At 42.6% G+C, this 22,169-nt stretch overlaps 1 protein-coding gene across 4 annotated transcripts in view; it reads right to left on the minus strand.

The window, feature by feature from the left end:
- Positions 1 to 22,169, minus strand: part of SDHC (succinate dehydrogenase complex subunit C) — a 51,913-nt gene that overhangs the window by 20,307 nt on the left and 9,437 nt on the right. For 3 of the 4 annotated variants that reach the window (XM_054501816.1, XM_054501793.1, XM_054501807.2), the window contains exons 2-4: positions 20,412 to 20,468; positions 15,904 to 16,005; positions 3,768 to 3,829 (exon numbers count right to left, since the gene is read on the minus strand). In XM_054501816.1, coding sequence (XP_054357791.1) covers positions 3,768 to 3,829; positions 15,904 to 16,005; positions 20,412 to 20,468 — 221 coding nt within the window. The remainder of the gene's footprint in view (positions 1 to 3,767; positions 3,830 to 15,903; positions 16,006 to 20,411; positions 20,469 to 22,169) is intronic. The other variant, XM_063649511.1, reaches the window with a different exon arrangement.

A 22,169-nucleotide genomic window follows, 5' to 3' on the forward strand; every position in this document is an offset into this window, starting at 1 on the left:
CATCTGCTCTACTCTGTACAAATGGGCCATCTCCTGGCAAGACTGTAATGATGCCTGATGTGATGAATAAAACTTAGGCATTGCTCCCAGGCTAAAGTACCAAAAGAGACGAGACGGAGGGGCACAGACAGAGCTTTACATAAGGTAAAACAGTGGGGCTTCTGTCTCTCAGGTATATAAGTTCATATCGATTCTAGGCAAGATATTTCCTTTTATTCCCTAGGATGAGGTTAAAGACATACCAAGGGGCCAGGCACAGTGGCTCACGCCTGTAACCCCAGCACTTTGGGAGGCCGAGGCGGGCAGATTACCTGAGATCAGGAGTTCAGAAATCCCATCTCTACCAAAAACACAAAAATTAGCAGGGAATGGTGGTGGGCACCTGTAATCTCAGCTACTTGAGAGGTTGAGGCAGGAGAATAGCTTGAACCCGGGAGGCTGGTCTCATGAGGTTGCAGTGAACCAAGACTGTGCATTGCACTCCAGCCTGGGCAACAAGAGTGAAACTCTGTCTCAAAAAAAAAAAAAAAAGACATACCAGGAACTATCCACAGGAGAGAAAAGTTTGTACACACAGCAGGGATTTACACACTGTTCTAAGTCATAAGCTCATTTTCCTTTGCCAGCAAAGGTCCTAGGACTATCAACTTGGAACAGAAGTCTTGTTGAGTATGTGCTAACAGTTCATTGGAGCATTTCTTTTAGAAAGCACTCCACTACTCCTAGTTTGCACCTGTTCTCCCTGTGGATATATAAGGGCTAGATCACCTTTGCTGGGAGAGAACACAAGTTCCCCCAATGTCTCAAGGAGACTAATAGAGAACAAACTCAGATTTACCTATGCAGCACTCTCATGTCCAATAACCTCTTCTGGCTCCCACTGAACTGAATAGCTTTCAGCTAAACTAGTAATCACATCACACAGAAATGCCAGTTGAAATACAATACTAGTTAGGTAGTTATTATAGTCAGTATGCAGGGGACCAAAATAAGATACTTCTAGAGCCAAAAAATATGATTATAAATGGAATAGAAATTTAGGACAGAAATATATAAAACACATTTAAAAAAAAGAGAGTGGTATTCATTTTGTATTCACCAAATATTTACTAAATTATCTACTGCATTCTAGGTACCCTACTAGATAATTAAAAATACAGACAGACGCAGTCTAAGCCCTCAGGGAACAGACAATCCAGTAAGGAAGAACAACAATGAACAAGTAAATTACAACTATGATTATGAAAGAAAAACCAGAATGCTTTAAGAGCGTGTATCTAGGGAATATAATCTAGTTTTTGTTTCTGTTTTTGGTGGGGGTAGGAGAGCAAAGTATGCTATAAGGCTAAATAAAGGAAAGCTAAAAAAGTAAAAATATGTTACATGCACATTCTTGTGAGAAAATAAATACATAAAAATAAAAAAGCAAAAATGTCTACGTCTCCAGTACCAGCCAAACATAATTTTTAAGTTTAGTTGACCCTCTTGTAAAGTATATCTCTACTGTGAAAAGATACATCAGATCCCAGAAAACTGATCATAATCTGCACTCCACATAATAAACCTTCCTACCTAAAAAGGATGTACTAATTATCTAAGTCCAGTATATAATTCACTCTGTAGCTGCAGTTCATATTATATAAATGAATAAATAGACATTCTGGTCTGTAAATCAAGATTTTGTCCCCTCCCCCTCCCCCTCCCTCTCCCTCCTCTCCCCTTTCTTCCATCTCCCTCTCCTTCTTTTTTCGGTCTCCCTCTGTTGCCAAAGCTGGACTGTACTGCCATGATCTTGGCTCGCTGCAACCTCCCTGCCTCGGGCTCCTGTGATTCTCCTGCCTCGGCCTGCCCAGTGCCTGGGATTGCAGGCGTGCGCCGCCACGCCTGACTGGTTTTTGTATTTTTGGTGGAGACGGGGTTTCGTCTTGTTGACCGGGCTGGTCTCCAGCTCCTGGCCTCGAGTGATCTGCCCGCCTCGGCCTCCCGAGGTGCTGGGATTGCAGATGGAGTCTCGCTCACTCAATGCTCAATGTTGCTCAGGCTGGAGTGCAGTGGCGTGATCTCGGCTCACTACAACCTCCACCTCCCAGCCGCCTGCCTTGGCCCCCTAAAGTGCTAAGATTACAGCCTCCGCTGTAATCTTCCCCGTCTAGGAAGTGAGGAGCGTCTCTGCCCAGCCGCCCATCGTCTGGGATGTGAGGAGCGCCTCTGCCCGGCCGCCCCTTCTGGGAAGTGAGGAGCGCCTCTGCCCGGCCGCCCATGGTCTGGGAAGTGAGCAGCGCCTCTGCCCGGCCGCCCTGTCTGGGAGGTGAGGAGCGCCTCTGCCTGGCTGCCACCCCGTCTGGGAGGAAGTGAGGCGCGCCTCTGCCCAGCCGCCCCGTCTGGGAGGTGAGGAGCGCCTCTGCCCGGCCGCCCCGTCTGGGAAGTAAGGAGCGCTTCTGCCCGGCCGCCCTGTCTGGGAGGTGAGGAGCACCTCTGCCCGGCCGCCCTGTCTGGGAGGTGTACCCAACAGCTCCGAAGAGACAGCGACCATCAGGAGCGGGCCATGAGGACTATGGTGGTTTTGTTGAAAAGAAGGGGGGGAAGTGTGGGGAAAGGAAGGAGAGATCAGATTGTTGCTGTGTCTGTGAAGAAAGAGGTGGGCATAGGAGACTCCATTTTGTTGTGACTAGGAGAAATTCTTCTGCCTTGGGATGCTGTTGATTTATGGCCTTTCCCCCAGCCCCATGCTCTCTGAAACGTGCTGTGTCAACTCAGGGTTAAATGGATTAAGGGCGGTGCAAGATGTGCTTTGTTAAACAGATGCTTGAAGGCAGCATGCTCTTTAAGAGTCATCACCACTCCCTAATCTCAAGTACCCAGGGACACAAACACTGCAGAAGGCCGCAGGGACCTCTGCCTAGGAAAACCAGAGACCTTTGTTCATGTGTTTATCTCCTGACCTTCTCTCCACTATTATCCTATAACCCTGCCATATCCCCCTCTCCGAGAAACACCCAAGAATGATCAATAAATACTTAATAAAAAAATAAAAAAAATAAAGATTGTGAGACTGGTTAGTGAGCTAGTCTTTGGGGGACTGAGCACGTCTAGGTGATAAGAATGGGTGCTAAAACTGAGCTTCTGGAAAAATAAGGTTGATGATTTATCTTGGACTGTGTTTCATCAATGATCAGTCAGCCAGCCCATCTCTATTAAATTTCTCTGCTCTCTATAATTTCAATAAACATGATATCAGGAAGTGCTAGGGAATGGTTTAAAAATTTGCTAAGAAACTAATCTGGGCCAGGCACGGTGGCTCATGTCTGTAATCCCAGCACTTTGGAAGGCTGAGGCGGGCAGATCATGAGGTCAGATCAAGACCATCCTGGCTAACATGGTGAAACTCCATCTCTACTAAAAATACAAAAATTTTGCCAGGCGTGGTGGCACACGCCTGTAATCCCAGCTACTCGGGAGGCTGAGGCAGGAGAATCGCTGGAACCCAGGAGGCGAAGGTTGCAGTGAGCCGAGATCGCACCACTGCACTCCAGCCTGGGCAACAGAGTGAGACTCTGTCTCAAAAAGAAAAAAAAGAAGAAAAGAATCTGAGCACAGTGCAAACTCATAATTAATTGTTAAAGGGATGAATGAACAATACACTTAAGAGACTTACTGTTCCGTCTAAATCAAGTGCTGAGTTTCAAAGGAGGCAGAGACTAGGACCAATGAAACAGCCAAGTTTTTCAAAGAAGCACATGTGTGTGTGTAAAAACACATATACATACCTGCACTTAAAGCAATACCAGTGCCACGGTGGCAGATGGACATCGCCATGGGAAGAGACCAGCTGTAAAGAAACACACAAAGACAATTTTAAAAAGGAAAAGATGACACCATAATAGAGAGTCTATCTTGGCAAAAATATAAACTAATTCTGAAATAGGCACTTGTTTTTCTTTTTTTTTTTTTGAGACAGAGTCTCGCTCTGTTGCCCAGGCTGGCAATGGCATGATTTCAGCTCACTGCAACCTCCGCCTCCCGGGTTCAAGCGATTCTCCTGAATAGGTAGTATTTTCTGAAAAAAACAAAAAACAAAAAACAAAAAACAAAAAAACACCAGCTTTTGCATTCCTGTCTTTTCACTTTTTTTTTTTAACCCCCGGAACAGAGTCTTGCTCTGTCACCCAGGCTGGAGTGCCATGCCACGATCTCAGCTCACTGCAACCTCTGCCTCCTGGGTTCAAGAGATTCTCCTGCCTCAGCCTCCTGAGTAGCTGGGATTACAGGTGCCTGCCACCAGGTCCGCCTAATTTTTGTATTTTTAGTAAAGGGGTTTCATCACCTTAGCCAGGCTGGTCTTGATCTGACATCATGATCCGCCCGCCTCGGCCTCCCAAAGTACTGGAATTACCGGTGTGAGCCACTGCGCCCGGCCGTGTTTCCACTTTTTACTTTAAAAATACAAACCTGGGCCAGGCGTGGTGGCTCACGCCTATAATCCCAGCACTTTGGGAGGCCAAGGCAGGTGGATCACCTGAGGTCAGGAGTTTGCAATCAGCCTGACCAACATGGAGAAACCCCGTCTCTACTGAAAATACAAAATTAGCTAGGTGTGATGGCGCATGCCTGTAATCTCAGCTACTCAGGAGGCTGAGGCAGGAAAATTGCTTGAATCCAGGAGGCGGAGGTTGCGGTGAGCCAAGATCGCACCATTGCACTCCAGTCTGGGCAACAAGAGCGAAATTCTGTCTCAAAAAAAAAAACAAAACCTGTATCAGGATTAGGTTAAAAAAATAAAGAAAAAAGAAAACTGATTTATGGAGAAGGATCCCTACCTTTACCAGACTGCATCACTGATAGGGCTGAGAAAAAAAAAATGATTATAACTCAAAACTCCTTTCGCAAGGAGAAACATGGGTCAAAGACACTCATTAAAGTTGGAGCTGGCATGGTGGCTCACACCTGTAATCCTAGTACTTTGGGAGGCCAAGGCGGGGGCTGTTGAGTTCAGGAGTTCAAGACCAACCTAGGCAATATAACGAGATCCCATCTTTACCAAAAAAAAAAAAAAAAAAATTAGCTGGGTGTGGTGGCAGAGGCCTGTGGTCCCAGCTACTTGGGAGACTGAAGTGAGAAGGTCGCTTGAGGCCAGGAACTCCAGGTTGCAGTGAGCTATGACTGTGCCACTGTACTACAGCCCGGGTTGGGGAGAGAGAGACAGAGACCATGCCTCTAAATAAATAAATACAGTTGATACAATTAGAAAGTAATCACTATAGGCCGGGCACGGTGGCTCACGCCTGTAATCCCAGCACTTTAAGAGGCTGAGGCAGGTGGATCACGAGGTCAGGCGTTCGAGACCAGCCTGGCCAACACGGTGAAACCCCGTCTCTACTAAAAATACAAAAATCAGCCAGGCATGGTGGTGCATGCCTGTAATCCCAGCTACTTGGGAGGCTGAGGCAGCAGAATGACTTGAATCCAGGGGGCGGAGTTTGGCATAAATGGAGATCACGCCACTGCACTCCAGTCTGGGCGACAGAGGGCGACTCCATCTCAAAAAAAAGAAAAAAGAAAGAAAGTAATCACTGTAATACCACCTGGGTCCCTCTATTTCTCCAGGTATAACTCTGATGGAAGAAAACCTGAGTTTCATTTATCCACAGTTGCATATAATACATGGTCATCCTTGAATCCTCCCTTATTATATGCCCCAAAATATCCAAACTGAACATACCACTTATTTCCTAATAAATTACCTATCCCAAATTTTTATATCCAATCTTCTGGATTTAGTATATATTTCTTAATCCACAGTAGTTCTGAAATACTTTTTGTCATCAAACCCCTTTTTAAATTACGAATCATCAACTTTCCATTGAAGGACAACCAACATTGTTATTCTAGACCTAGTTCTCATGCTCAAGAGAGAACTGGTGGGTAAAATGGAAAGAACAAGAGTCTCTAAAGAAAGCTAATTCTCATCTTGGAATGTTAGCTTAGACAAAGAATACTAAGCAAAATCAAACCATATCGTCAACACTTTGAAGAGAAATAAGGAGGTTAAAAAGATCTCAAAAGAAAATTCTGCCTACATAATGAAAATGGTCATAGTAAGAAAGGAGTATTCCCAAATAAATTAAAAATATTAATACTAACTAGATACCACTCTGATCAACTCAGATTTAACAAGAGAAATACAAAAGGTGGAAGAAGAGCCACATAACCAAGGACAGAGAATGATGGCATAATTTGGTAAGAAGAATCAGGAGACCGAAACCCAGAATGAGCTGAGGCTTGCAAAAATTTCAAGGACAACAAAAAAGAGCTTTTAAAATTGTATTCTGACACAGAGAGCCTCCTAACTGGGATGAACAATTTTATGCTAATTGATGACAAGAGTGTGAAACAGACTGCACAACTATTTCACTTGTCAAAGAGAATGATTATCAGCATGAAAAAGACAGAACAAATATTGATCTGAAAGACTTGAAAACCTAAAGAGGTGAGGAAATTGGAAGATTCCAAACACACTTGGGGCTCTGGGACCAGATGAATCAAATCCCATGACTGAAAGAGCTAATAGAAGAAACATATGCACTGTTCCGGAAATCTTTCAGAAATACTGATATACAAAATGGGAGTGATGTAATATGAAACTGCTGAATTCAAATGTTACCCTATTTTTCAAAAATGGTTAAAATCATAGCCTCCGTAGCCCAGTAATGACAAGGTAAAAATATTGTTTTCTAAAAATAACCATAACATTATTTCCAGTCCCCCAGGATCTTCCAGAATCTTGTCATTTCTCATCAAGCAAGTATTTAGCCTCTACCCTTGAACCTGGGCAGGACTTGATGACCGACTGCCTCAAAAGATGGAATGTGGCAGAAGTGATGCTGCATGACTTACAAATTCTCCCTCCTTCCTCATGCTATGTGGAAACCCAAAGCAGCCTACACAGATATGTGAAAAGACCTATGTGGAGAGAAAATAAGGGCCCCATCCAAGAGCCAAAATCAACCCCAAGACATGTGAGTGACTGGATCTTCAGATTAATTCAGGCCCTAGCCTTTGTGTTTTCCAGCTGAGGCCTCAGGCATCATGGAGCAAAGACAAGTCTTCTTCACTAGTCCCTGTTTGAACATTAGGTAAGAGTCTAGTATAGAAAATCAAGATGTGGCCAGGCACAGTGGCTCACGCCTGTAATCCTAGCACTTTAGGGGGCTGAGGTGGGCAGACTGCCTGAGCTCAGGAGTTTGAGACCAGCCTGGGCAAGATGGCAAAAAAAAAAAAAAAACCATTTCTACAAAAAATACAAACATTAGCCGGACATGGTGGCGTGCGTCTACAGTCTCAGCTACTTGGGGGACTGAGGAAGGAGGATTGCCTGAGCCCGGGAGGTCGAGGCTGCAGCGAGCCATGATCACGCCACTGTACTCTAGCCTGAGTAACAGAGGGAGGGAGACTCTAACTCAAAAGCAAAAAAAAAACAATAAAAAAATACCTCCAGAAAGTAAAAACATTTCTCCAACGGCCCAGACTGCCAATGGCCAATAAGTACATGAAAAGATGTTTAACATCACTAACCATTTACTTCCAGGCCTCTTTAAAAAAACCCAAAAAATGGGTAATAGAAAATATGACTTCAGGTATCTCAGATATCTTTCCCTGACATGCCACTCTGGATACAGCCCCGTGTTCCATGCTGCTTTTTTCCCCCCAAGTACGTCTGGAGTTACATAACCAGAAAAGCAAATAAGGTAGTGAAAGACTCACCTCACCAACCTACAACTATTCTTTATATGACCTGTGAAAAAAGGCCAGGGCTTTAAATACAGATTCAGAATAATTTGGGATGCTCTTTTCTCTTTTTCATTATAATTCTTCCCCAAAACTTTTTTTTTTTTTTTTTTTTTTGAAATGGAGTCTTGCTCTGTTGCCAGGCTACAGTGCAGTGGCGCGATCTCGGCTCACTGCAACCTCCTCCTCCCAGGTTCAAGCGATTCTCCTGCCTCAGACTCCTGAGTAGCTGCGACGACAAGCACGTGCCACCACGGCCAGCTAATTTTTGTATTTTTAGTAGAGACAGGGTTTCACCTGAGATCAGGATGGTCTCGATCTCTTGACCTCGTGATCCACCCACCTTGGCATCTCAAAGTGCTGGGATTACAGGCATGAGCCACCATACTGGGCCTCCCTAAAACTTTTATCTCTTAAAAAAGAAAGTTTCATGATTGAGAAGCAAGAAATGAGATCACTTATTAGCCTCCTTCTGTTTTAGTGGCATGTCCAGTTTCTACAAACAGTATTATTCCTGGAATCTGGCTTGGAAAAAAACTGAAGGGTTATGGTATTTGTGGAGGTGGTTAAAAAATGGCCAGCGTCACTGGCAGGAACCCAAGAGAGTAGCAGAGCTCAAGATGCTTTGCTGGGTTAGCCTAAAAAAACAAAAAGCAGATTTACGGGACTTATCTTCAAAGACATCAGCAAAAACTGTTATCAATGCCACTTTTGAAGATGAGATAAACAGAGATGTATGTATATATGTATATATGTATGTATGATGTATGTATATACTTATATACACACACATGTGGTATGTGTGTGACAGAGATTGCATACATATATATGCTACCTCTATCCACAGACAGGGCCTAGAAGCAATGACATCCTAGTAGCAATGAGCACATCTAGCACCCAGATACTGATTTCACAGGAGTCATTTTGAAGAATTCCTATTGGCCAGGTCTGGGACAATTTGAACACCAAAATAAATAATAACAAAGTATAATCCTTTGGGGAAATCAATGCTTGATCCATATTATCCTTGAGTCCATACTGATAAAGAAAGCAAGCTTTACCCTATCAAAACAAATAAATCTAGAAAATATTATTATAATATATAAAATTAGCAACATTACATTTGGCAACTATCACAGTAATAAATGATTTAGGCAAGTACCTCCAACAGATACTGGTGAATAAATATCTGATGAGAAAGAATATTTAGAGTTTCAAAGTATCTCCTGCCAAAATATGTATTAATTAATAAATACAACATCCTTATTCAGTAACTTTACAGTAGAGAAATCTAGCAGACACATCTTAAACAGTGACAAAAGTTAACATCACCAGTAATGGGATAAATCATCAGCACATGCCTCCTGATACAATGTACTGACAGAAGTATAGCATTACCACAGGGGTATTCCTGCCAAAAATGCATAAATCATAAAACACCAAACAAACCCGAATTAAGGAACATTCTAAAAATGTCAAGGTCATAACAAATAAGGAAAGACTAAAAATCTCTCCCATACTGCAGGAAAAAGAGACATGACAACTAAATGTAATATATAATTCTAGGTTCAATCTTAGGCCTATAAAGGACATTAATGGGGCAAGTGGCAGAATTTAAATGGGACCTAAGGTTTAGATAGTAACATTGTGATGGCTGTACTTTGGAGACTGTCTTGCAACTGAGGAAATGCACAGCCAAGTATTAAGAAGCTGCAGTAGGCAGAATAATAGTCTTCTTAAAGATGTTCATGTTCTAATCTCTAGAACCCATGAATATGTTACCTTTTATGGCAAAGGGGAATTAAGGTTGCAGATGAAATTAAGGTTGCTAATAAGACAACCTTAAGATAAAGAGACAAGGCTGTGTGCGGTGGCTCACACCGGTAATCCCAGAACTTTGGGAGGCCGAAGTGGGAGGACAGCTTGAGCCCAGGAGTTCAAAGCCAGCCTGAGCAACATGGCCAAACTCCATTTCTAGAAAATATTTAAAAATTAGTCAGGCATGGTGGTGCATGCCTATAGTACCAGGTACTTAGGAGGCTGAGCTGGGAGGATCACTTAAGTCTGGGAGGTCGAGGCTGCAGTGAGCCATGATCATGCCCCACAAGTTTTATTAAAAACTTGTAGAAAACTTGTGCATTTCAGCCTGGGCAACACAGCGAGACCCTGTCTCAAAAACAAAACAACATAGACTATCCTAGATTATTAGGATGGGCCCAGTGTAATCGTAAAGGTCTTTAACAGCAGAAGAGAGAAATGAGAAAAAAGAAAAGCAGAAGAGGCTCACAGAAGAAAGGAGTCAAAGAAGAAGTGAGATGATGGAAGCAGGGTCAGCATGATGTGACTGAAGAACTCAATGTAGCATTGCTGGTTCTGAAGACGGAGGAAGGAAGGCAGAAGCCAAGGAATTCAGATAGCCTCTAGAAGCTAGGAAAGGCAAGGACATGGATTCTTCCCTAGGGCCTCCAGAAGGAAACAGAGCCCTGCCAACACCTTGATTTTAGCCCAGGGAGATCTTGTCAAACTTCTGACCCACAGAACTATAAGGTAATAAATTTGTGTTGTTTTAAGTCACTACGTTTGCAGTAATTTGTTATGGCAGCAAATAGAAAATTAGTATAGATTGTGGTGACTAGAAGAGGAGTGCAGCTGTAACGAATACCCAAAAATGTGGAAGTGCCTTTGAAATTGGGCAGTGGGAAGGGACTAAAAGAATTTTCAGGACCATGATTTTTAAAAAGCCCAGATTGCCTTGAACAGATTTTAGTAGAAATATGAATGTTGTCCTGGTGAGGATGTGGAGAACTAGAACCCTCATACACCGCTAGTGTGAATGTAAAATGGTGCAGCCACTTTGGAAAACAGTCTGGTAGTTCCTCAAAATGTTAAACATAGGCTGGATGCCGTGGCTCATGCCTGTAATCCCAGCACTTTGGAAGGCTGAGGCAGGAGGATCACAAGGTCAAGAGATCAAGACCATCCTGACCGACATGGTGAAACCCCGTCTTTACTAAAAATACAAAAATTAGTTGGGAGCGGTGGCGCATGCCTTTAGTCCCAGCTACTCGGGGGCTGAGGCAGGAAAATCGCTTGAACCTGGGAGGTGAAGGTTGCAAGGAGTCGAGACTGCGCCACTGCACTCCAGCCTGGTGACAGAGCGAGACTCTGTCTTTAAAAAAAAAAAAAAAAAAAGTTAAACATAGAGTTACCATATGATGCAATAATTCTACTCCTAGGTATATACCCAAGAGAAATGAAACATATGTGCACACAAAAACTTGTACACAAATAAATGGTCATAGCAGCATTATTTGTAATAGCCAAAAAGTGGAAACAGCTCAAATGTCCATCAATTTATAAATGGGTAAATAAAACATTGTATGTACATACAATGAAATATTATTCGGCCATAAAAAGGAAGGAAGCACTGATATATGCTAAAACATGGATGAACGCTGAAAACATTATGGTAAGTAAAAGAAGCCAGTCACAAAGGACCACATATTGTATGACTACATTTAAATGAAACGTTCAGAATAGGTAAGTTTATAAGATGGAAAGTAAATAACTGATTGTCTAGAGCTGGGAGGGACAAACGATTGGTGGTGATGGCTAAGAAATGTAGTGTTTCTTTCTGGAGTGATGAAAATATTCTAAAATTGGCTGGGCATGGTGGCTCACACCTATAATCTCAGCACTTTGGGAGGCCAAGGCAGGTGGATCACCTGAGGTCAGGAGTTCAAGACCAGCCTGGCCAACACGGTGAAACCCCCGTCTCTACTAAAAACACAAAAATTAGTCAGGCATGGTGATGCACATCTGTAATCCCAGCTACCTGGGAGGCTGAGGCAGGAGAATCACTTGAACACAGAAGGCAGAGGTTGCAGTAAACCAAGATCATGCCACTGTACTCCAGCCTGGGTGACAGAGCGAGACTCCATCTCAAAAAAAAGAAAAAGAAAATATTCTAAAATTGTGGTGATGGCTGAACAACTCTACATTTAACAAAAGCCACTAAACTGTATGCTTTCAATGTGTGAACCATATGGTATACAAATTATATTTCAAAAAGGAAAATATGAATGTTAATTCAGCTAGTAAAGGCTCAGGAGGAAATTAGGAACATGTTATTAAAAACTTGTGGAAAGGGGATCCTTGTTACATAGGGCAGAAAGTTTAGCAGAATTATGTCCCACGATAATGTGGAAAGCAGAATCTACTGAAGTGGAAACCTGATTTCTTTTTGCTCTTTATAGTAAAATGTGAAAGGAAAGAAACAGACTGAGGGAAGAGCTGTTAAATAAAAAGCAAGCTGAGCATTGTGGCTTGCAGCTGTAACCCCAACACTTTGGGAGAAAAAGGTGAGAGGATCGCTTGAGCCCAGGAATTCAAGACCAGCCTGGGTAATATATTGAGACCCCGTCTTTACAAAAAATCAAAAACTAGCCAGGTGTGGTGGCATGCACCTGTAGTCCCAGGTACTCAGGAGGCTGAGTCAGGAAGATCACTTGAGCTCAGGAGTTCAAGGTTACAATGAGCTATGATCACACCACTACTACACTCCAGCCGGGGTGGCAGAGCGAAACCCTGTCTCTTAAATAAAACAAACAAAAAAAAAAACAGGCCTTAATGATTTGGGAAATTCTCAGCCTTCCCAGCAAAAATACTAAAATTAAGATATTCACTGTTGCCAGGCACGGTGGCTCATGCCTATAATCCCAGCACTTTGGGAGGCCAGGGCGGGCAGATCACAAGGTCAGGAGTTTAAGACCAGTCTAGCCAACATAGCGAAACCCCGTCTCTATGAAAAATACAAAAAATTAGCCAGGTATGGTGGCGTGCGCCTGCAATCCCAGCTACTTGGGAGGCTGAGGCAGGAGAATCGCGTGAACCAGGGAGGCGGGGGTTACAGTGAGCCGAGACTGCACCACTGCACTGCAGCTCTGGCGATAGTGCGAGACTCTGTCTCAGAAAAAAAAAAAAAAAAAAAAAGATATTCACTGTCAAGGCCTGGCACAGTGGTTCACACCTATAATCCCAGCACTTTGGGAGGCCAAGGCAGGCAGATCACTTGAGCCCAGGAGCTTGAGACCAGCCTGGGCAACATGGTTTTATAGAGATGGTGAAACACCATCTCTATAAAAAAAATACAAAAATTAGCTGGGCGTGGTGACATGCACCTGTAGACCCAGCTACTCAGGAGGCTGAGGTGGAAGGATTGCTTAAGCCTGGGAGGCGGAGGTTGCAATGAGCCCAGATCGTGCCACTGCACTCCAGCCTGGGTGACTGGGTGAGACTCTGTCTGGACAAAAAAAAAAAAGGATATTCATTGGCAAAAAGAAAAAGCCAGGGCATGGCCATGTAACCTTATGTTAATACCTGAGAAAGATTGAAAGGGCAGAATATTTAGTCACATAAAAGGCGTTTTGAGATTAAGTATGTTACTAGTAGATCCCCTCAACCATCTCATCAGAAGCCAGAAACAGAGGCGGGATTATTTAGGAAAATTCTATAAGGGAACGGCTTGTCTAATGGAGCAAATTCCCATGACACAAGCAGGAGACCCACAAGGTTCTATTTTTTTTTTTGGAAACAGAGCCCAGGCTGGAGTGCAGTGCCACTACAATCTCACAATCTCGGCTCACTGCAACCTCCACCACCCAGGTTCAAGAGATTCTTGTGCCTCAGCCTCCCAAGTAGCTGGGACTACAGGCACACCACCACACCTGGCTAATTTTTTGTATCTTAGTAGAGACAGGGTTTCACCATGTTGCCCAGTCTGGTCTCAAACCCCTGAGCTCAGGCAATTCACCGGCTTTGGCCTCCCAAAGTGCTAGGATTACAGATGTGAGCCATCGCGCCCGGCCCCCACAATGTTCTTAAGAATGTTATACCAACAGAAATACTGCCAGCATAGACTAAAAGTGACAGAGAGAAGATGAAAACAAGACTGTCATACCCCAAAATTTCTACAGACAAAAAAGAGGCTGTTAAAAATGACTCAGCTGCAAAAGCATGTGTCATCTTTCACAAAGAAGGATAGCGGATGGAGCTATAAGCCCAGAGGGCAAAGCCAATAAATAGCCGCAAAGGATTATTCTCAGGCCTTGAAATCAAATGGTGTTTGCCTGCCTGAATTTCAAACCTGGTTAGAACCAGAGACTCCTTTTTTCCTTCCATTTTCTCACTTTTTGAGCAGGAATGTCTACAGTTGTTATCCTATGTCTGTCCCACCACTGTATTTTGGGAGTATGTAACTTGTTGCTTTAGATTCACAGATGAAGAGAAAATGTTCCTCAAAAGGGATTATACCCAGAGCCTCACCCATACCTGGTTCAGATGGGGAGATTTAGATGAAATTTTAAGACTTTGAGATGAGGCTATAGTAGGTTGAAACTCTTGGGGCCACTGGGATGTGGTGAATGTATTTTGTCATGGGACAGACATAAACTTTGAGGGCTAGAGGGTAGACTGTGGTAGGTAAAATAATGCACCCTCCCCTCCAGAGGTGTCAATGTATTAATCCCCAGAACCTGTGAATATATTATCTTATATCACAAAAGAACTTTGCAGATATTATTAAATTAAAGACTTTGAGATGGAGGCATTGTCCTGAAATATTTGGGGAGGTCTAAATATAATGACAAGGGGCCTTGAAAGGAGAAAAGGGAGGCAGAAGAAGTCAGAGTGATACAAAGTGAGAAGGATTCTGCTATTGCTTGCTTTGAAAATAGAAAAAGAATGCCATAACCCAAGGAATGTGGATGGCCTATAAAAGTTGGAAAAGGCAAGGAGCCTCTGGAAAAGAATGCAGCCCCTGCAAACAACTTAATTTTAGCCTAATGAGACCTGTGTCGTACTTCTAACCTAAAGAATGGTAAGACAATACATCTGTGTTATTTTAAGCCACTAAGTTTGTGAAACTTGTTATAGTAGCAATAGAAAACAAATACAGGGACTGGGCGTGATGGCTCATGCCTATAATCCCAGCACTTTGGGAGGCTAAGGTGGGTGGATCACTTGTGGCCAGGAATTTGAGACCAGCCTGGACAACATGGCAAAACCTCATCTCTTACTAAAAGACAAAAATTAGCCGGGCATGGAGGCACATGTGTGTAATCCCAGCTACTCAGGAGGCTGAGGCACAAGAATCACTTGAACTCAGGAGGTAGGGGTTGCAGTGGGCCTAGATCGCACCACTGCACTCCAGCCTGGGTGACCAAGCAAGACTGTCTCAGAAAAATAAAAAAAGAAGAAGAAAGCAAATACAGGAATAATACTTGGATATCATCATCATTGCAACTTCTTGTATCATTCAAACATGTTAACAAGCTGGGAATCTGCTTATTAGCATGTCTGAATAATTTAAGAAGTTGTGGCCGGGCATAGTGGCTCACAGTTGTAATCCCAGCACTTTGGGAGGCTGAGGCGGGTGGATCACTAGGTCAAGAGATCAAGACCATCCTGGCCAACCTGGTGAAACCCCATCTCTACTAAAAATACAAAAATTAGCTGGTTGTAGTGGTGCACACCTGTAGCCCCAGCTACTCGGGAGGCTGAGGCAGGAGAATCGCTTGAACCCGGGAGGCAGAGGATGCAGTGAGCTGAGATCACGCCACTACACTCCAGCCTGGCAACAGAGCAAGACTCTGTCTCAGAAAAAAAAGAAGAAGAAGAAGAAGAATTTGCAAAGTTGCAACTTCTATATAACTTAGCATATATACTATATACCTTCCATATAAAGGTATATGGGAACTCTGTATGTTATTTCTGCAACATTTATGTAAATTTGAAATTGTTTCAAAAACAATTGTTTTTGAATTGTTTAATTGTTTAATTAATGGGAATTATATTTTGACTTACCAGAATTTTCTAAATGGTAGTTTTGCAAAATAGATTACCCTTGTAATGACAGAAGATAGAATTTAGTCATCTCCACATAAAAAAGGTGTAAGATAATCCTTATGTTATCTCCCTCTACCCTGAAGGGTTCACCTCATCTACATAGCAGTATTTTGGTTGAGTGAAAGTGAGGGAAGTATCAAGTAGGCTGAAGATCAACCTTCGGAACTTTCACCCACTACCTCTAGATTCTCTGGCTCCAGAATCCTTCCTTACCTGTAGATAGTGATGTGGGGAGACAGAGGACGGTTTGAACCTATATTCTTATTCCAGAACCGCTCCATCTCTTCTTTGGCTGTGGTTCCCAAAGGAACAGCACTAAAATAAAACCAGACAGTTTGAAAATAACTAAAAGTAAGCTTGGTTTAATATTTTGCATAACGTTTTGTTAAGTCAATATTTTGCAATACCAGCCAGGCATGGTGGCTCACGCCTGTAATCTCAGCACTTTGGGAGGCCTAGGCGGGCGGATCACCTGAGGTCGCGAGTTCCAGACCAGCCTGACCAACATGGAGAAACCTCGTCTCTACTAAAAATACAAATTAGCCAGATGTGGTGGCGGGCGCCTGTAATCCCAGCTACTCAGGAGACTGAGGCAGGAGAATCGCTTGAACCCAGGAGGCGGAGGTTGCAGTGAGCCAAGATTGCGCCATCGCACTCCAGCCTGGGTAACAAGAAACTCCCTCTCAAAAAAACAAAAAACTTTTGCAGTATCTTTTTAGAAAAGGTTTTGTTAGGGAAGCAGGAGCCTAGGAGAGCCAGAGTGACACTATTTTAAAATCGACTCCATCTTGTTATAGCAACAGAAACAGAAAATAAAAATAAAATAAAATAATAGGCTGGGCACAGTGGCTCAAGCCTGTAATCCCAGCACTTTGGGAGGTTGAAGTGGGTGGATCATGAAGTCAGGAGTTCAAGACCAGCCTGGCCAACAAGGTGAAATCCCATCTCTACTAAAAATAGAAAAAAATTAGCCGGGTGTGTTGGCACACGCCTGTAATCCCAGCTACCTAGGAGGGTGAGGCAGGAGAATCACTTGAACCCGGGAGGCAGAGGTTGCAGTGAGCCAAGATCACACCATTGCACTCCAGCTTGGGAGACAGAGCAAGACTCCATCTCAAAAAAATAAATAAATAAAATAAAAATAAAAATAAAATAAAATAAACTCCATCTTAAAACTAGCAAGGCACATTCCTTACCAGTGACAACCCACGGTTCCAAAATGTTTACAACTAAGGAAGCAGCTTGGTAATACCTGCAAGGACAAACTCCAACAACAGAAAGTCCAGATGTCCCAATACCCATAACAACATATGCTTTCAAAATAATTATAGTTATGCTTTGATGTACTTACACACTAAAATGTCAAGGATAGTTTTCTTTAAATCAATAGAATAATAAATTCTGTCATGCTGTCTGGTCCCCCGCATGTAGGCACAGCTTAGTTTAGTCCTTACATAGACAAGATCCCTATATAAGGAAAACTTAGACCAGACATGGTGGCTCACGCCTATAATCCCAGCACTTTGGGAGGCTAAGGTGGGCAGACGGCTTGAGCCCAGAAGTTTGAGACCAGCCTGGGCAACACGGCAAAACCCTGTTTCCACAAAAAATGCAAAGAAAATTTAGCCAAGCATGATGGTCCGAGCCTGTAGTCCCAGTTACTCAAGAGGCTGAGGTGGGAGGATCTCCTGAGCCCAGGGAGGTAGAGGCTGCAGTGAGCTGTGATTGCATTATGGCACTCCACCCTGGGCAACAGAGCAACACTCTACATCAAAATATTTTTAACAATTGGCCAGGTGCGGTGGCTCATGCGTGTAATCCCAACACTTTGGGAGGCTGAGGCAGGCAGATCAAGAGGTCAGGAGTTTGAGACTAGCCTGACCAACATTGTAAAACTCCATCTCTATTAAAAATACAAAAATTAGCTAGGCGTGGTGGTGCACACCTGTAATTCCAGCTACTTAGGAGGCTGAGGCAGGAGAATCACTTGAACTCAGGACATGGAGGTTGCAGTGAGCCCAGATCACACCACTACACTCCAGCCAGGTAGACAGAACGAGACTCTGTCTCAAAAAAAAAAAAAAAAATTTAATAATTAAAAAAAAAAAACCAACCCTTAAAGACCTAAAATATATATATATATTTAAAAAAAAAAAGAGAGAGAGAGAAGAAAAAAAGAACCTCAAAGACAGCATGTTCCCCTACTTGCTTTCTGAGGGCACCCTACTATGTAATTGAGTAGTTTCTAATAAACTTGCTTCTTTCACTGCACTTTGCTACTCACCTTGAATTCCTTCCTACATGAGATCCAAGAGCCCTCTCTTGGGGTCTGGGTCAAGACCCCTTTTCTGCTAACAGTATGGTGGTCTGGATAAACCCACAGTATTAGGAAAACATGTTCCTCCACTTATCTTATTTTTATACCAACTTTAATTCAGTTAACCTGAATCATCTGATGAGGTCATATCAGACGATAACTCTGCTTTTTTTTTTTTTTTATTTTGAGATGGGGTCTTGCTCTGTGGCCAGACTGGAGTGCAGTGGTGCAATCTCGGCTCACTGCAACCTCCGCCTCTGGATTCAAGTGATCCTCCTGCCTCAGCCTCCTGAGTAGCTGGGACTACAGGCACATGCCACCGCGCCCCGCTAGTTTTTGTATTTTCAGTCAAGATGGGGTTTCACTACGTTGGTTAGTCAGGATGGTCTTGATCTCTTGACCTCGTGATCTGCCTGCCTCGGCCTCCCAAAGTGCTGGGATTACAGGCATGGCCACCATGCCAGGCCGATAACTCTGCTTTCTAATCCCACCCAATACACAGGTCTGGCGATGAAAGCACAACTTCTTGTTGGCTGGCAGGGCAAGTATATTTAAAAAATATTCACATAAATAGATTATGCTTTTCCAGGGCCAGAGTTTTATCTCATACATTACCATCTGCTCTCATCTGGCTTTTCAAGATTCCCTTTCAGGTTCTCAAAAATCAAGAACTAGATTCAGCTTGGTACCTCAATAGTTTCTTGGTTTCCTTTGTCACTGGGCTAGGTTGAAACCAACTATTAAACAGCCATGCTCAGGCTATGCACAATTCTCCATTGCACCATCCAGGTGATCCTTCTACCTCAGCCTCCCGAGTAGCTAGAACTACAGGCACACACCACCACACCCAGCTAGTTTTTGTATTTTTTGTAGAGAAGGGGTTTCACCATGTTGCCCAGGCTGGTCTCAAACTCCTGGGCTCAAGCGATCCGCCCACCTCAGCCTCCGAAAGTGCTAGGATTACAGGCATGCGCCACCATGCCCAGCCTACTAAATTGTTGAGGATAGCTGTTTCTTATTTATTTATTTATTTATTTATTTATTTATTTATTGCGACAGGGTATCCCTATGTTGCCCAGGCTGGTCTTGACCTCCTGGGCTCAAGGGATCCTCCTGCCTCAGCTTCCCAAAGTGCTGGAATTACAAGTGTGAGCCACCACATCCAGTCTTTTTTTTAAAATAGAGATGAGGGGTCTCACTCTACTGCCCACGCTGGAGTGCAGTGGCAAGATCACAGCTCACCGCAACCTTGAACTGCTGGACTCAAGCCATCTTCCTGCCTTAGCCTCCCCATAGCTGGAACTATAGGCACACACCACCACACTCAGCTAATTTTTTATTTTTTAATTTTCTGTAGAGACTGGGTCTTTCTCTGTTGCCCAGGCCGGTCTTGAACTCCTGGCCTCAAGTGATCCTTCTGCGTAGGCCTCTTAAAGTGTTGGGATTACAGGCATGAACCACTGTGCCTAGCTGATTATATTTCTATAAAATATATTATTTGGGACAAATGAAAAATCTGAAAATCAACTGTATATCAGATAAGAGTTCATCAATGTTAAATTTCCTGAATTTGATAATTATGCTTATATAATTACACTGCATTATGTAAGACAATTTCTTTGTTCTTAGGAGAAATATTTAGAAGTAAATGGTCATGATATTCACAACTTACCCTTAAAGCATTCAGGGAAAATACTAATAATTAAATATGTATTAAGCTGAACTACACTAAATCATTAATATTTCACCAGTTTTAACCTACAAAAATAAAAATTTCATATGGCATAATCTAAAATACAAAAAAGAGTGATAAGCAAACACAATAAAATGTTAACAGTTGGCAAATGTGGGTGAAAGATATGTAGAACTTCATCCTACTATTCGTATAACTTTTCTGAAAGTACAAAATATTTCCAAAATAAAAAGTTTTTAAAAAATACACAAGGGCAATTGTTGACATCAACAGGCTGAGAATAAATATACAGCATGAAAGTCCAGGTGCAGTGGCTCATGCCTATAATCCCAGCCGAGGCAGGGGGATCGTTTGAGCCCAGGAGTTCAAGACCTGCTTGGGCAAAATGGTGAAACCTCGTCTCTACAAAAAATACAAAAAATTAGCCAGGCATGGTGGCACACCACACGCCTGTGGTGCCAGCTACAGAAAGCTGAGGCTACAGCAAGCCCTGATTGTACCACTGCACTCTAGCCTGGGCAATAGAGTGAGAGCTTGTCTCAAAAACAAACAAACAACACACATACACACAAACGATAGTCACCACAATTACTTAAGTTTCAGTCAACTGTCTACAACTGCCCACTGTCGTACATATCCATCAAATCTAAGTCAACAATCTATTGCTCTTCCCTAAGGAAAAAAAAATAATCTCCAGACTTAGAAACTTACTTTCTGATACAGAGCTGAGGGCTAAAGTGGGCTCGGAGGCAATGACGACTAACGTGTCTGCAAGATAAGAGAATCAAAAATCAATACACATTTAGAGATCAACTTTAGTATATCAACTTCTCTATTTTTAGGGGTGAAGGGATAGATTAAAAATAAGATATAAAAACAATGACAGTATTAGTGTCCTTGATACCATTTTCTAGTTGAAAAGCTACAACTCCAAGTAACTTGAAAAAATAAGAAATATTACCTAAAAATGCAAAATAAAGTTAAGCAAACACAAATAATGCAAGATAAAAGAATAAGAATAATCAGAGTTGGTAATGTTCAACAGAGAAATAGAGAAAGTGATTTTTTAGAAGCTAGGTCTTATAGGAGGTGATGTCTAAGAGACAGGGTTAACAAAACAAAAAAAAAAACAGAATAAGCCCACGGGTAACTGCAACCACATAGCTTAGCTTTAGCAGAGGTCTACTACAAACGGATGAATTTAAAAGGTCAGGCCAGGTGCAGTGGCTCACGCCTGTAATCCCAACACTTTGGGAGGCTGAGGCCAGTGGGCTACTTGAGCCTAGGTGTTCAATACCGCCTGGACAACATGGTAAAACCCCATCTCTACAAAAAACATGACAATTAGTTGGGTGTGGTAGTGCATGCCTATAACACGAGCTACTCTGGAGGCTGAGGTGGGAGTATCACTTGAGCCTGGGAGGCAGAAGTTGCAATGAACCAAGATCGCACCACTGCACTCCAGACTGGGTGACAGGGCTAGACCTTGTCTCAAAAAAAAAAAAAGGTTTAAGAGTGCAAGGGGTTTGTGAAGAGAGCATCCTAAATATTAAGCTAGGTCATTTCAGGAACTAACATCAGTCAAACTCCAGATATCCTGAATGAATTTCAAGTCAAAAAGTCTTCCATGTAATTATAATAATGTGCAAAAAAATGGGAATAAAAAAAATTTTTACTGACCCCATGAAAGTTTTCTACTTAAAAATTGCTATTTTTGAAATGTATACATCAGTGCCAGAATTGCTTTTCAAGTCAAAAACTAAGACGTGCCTAGGCATTCTATCTAAGGAGAATTTAACTGATCCAAAGTTTACACGGTACAGGTTGAGCTCCCCTACTGTGGAAAATCCAAAATCTGAAACCCTCCATAACCCAAAATGTTTTAAGTGCTGACATGATGCTCAAAAGAAATGCTCACTGGAACATTTTGGATTTCAGCTTAGTGACACGCAACCAGTAAGTATAACGCAAATATTCCAAAATCTGAAAAAAATCGGAAATCCTAAATACTTCTGGTCCCAAGCTTTTCAGAAAAGGGATGTTCACCGTGTACTATGAAAAACACACGACCATTATACCCTTCAGTCACATCATTATATCAAATCTTTCCAAAAGCATTTAAGAAGGTAAATAACAGTGAATTTCTGGGACTAAAACTTAAAAACACATTGATTCTACAGAAGTTTATTGCATCTCCACTACTTGCAAGGCACTAGGATACAAGATCTCATACAGATCTAATGATCTTCTAAAAAAGCTCATGATGTCCCTCACACCATTGATATTAGATGCACAAACTTTTCAAAAGCTGTATACTTCATATTAGTACACTAGAAGGGCCCACTATTTGAAGGAAAAAAATCTAACGAACACTTCCTTCTTCAGCTCTTCCCTCTTTCCAGCTTTGAAGGCAAGAGGTGAATACAGACATTGTATACCCAAGGCTCCCAGAAAGAAGTGGGAACAAAT

The sequence above is a fragment of the Pongo pygmaeus genome, chromosome 1 (genome assembly GCF_028885625.2).
Source record: "Pongo pygmaeus isolate AG05252 chromosome 1, NHGRI_mPonPyg2-v2.0_pri, whole genome shotgun sequence".
NCBI classification, from domain to species: Eukaryota; Metazoa; Chordata; class Mammalia; order Primates; family Hominidae; genus Pongo; species Pongo pygmaeus.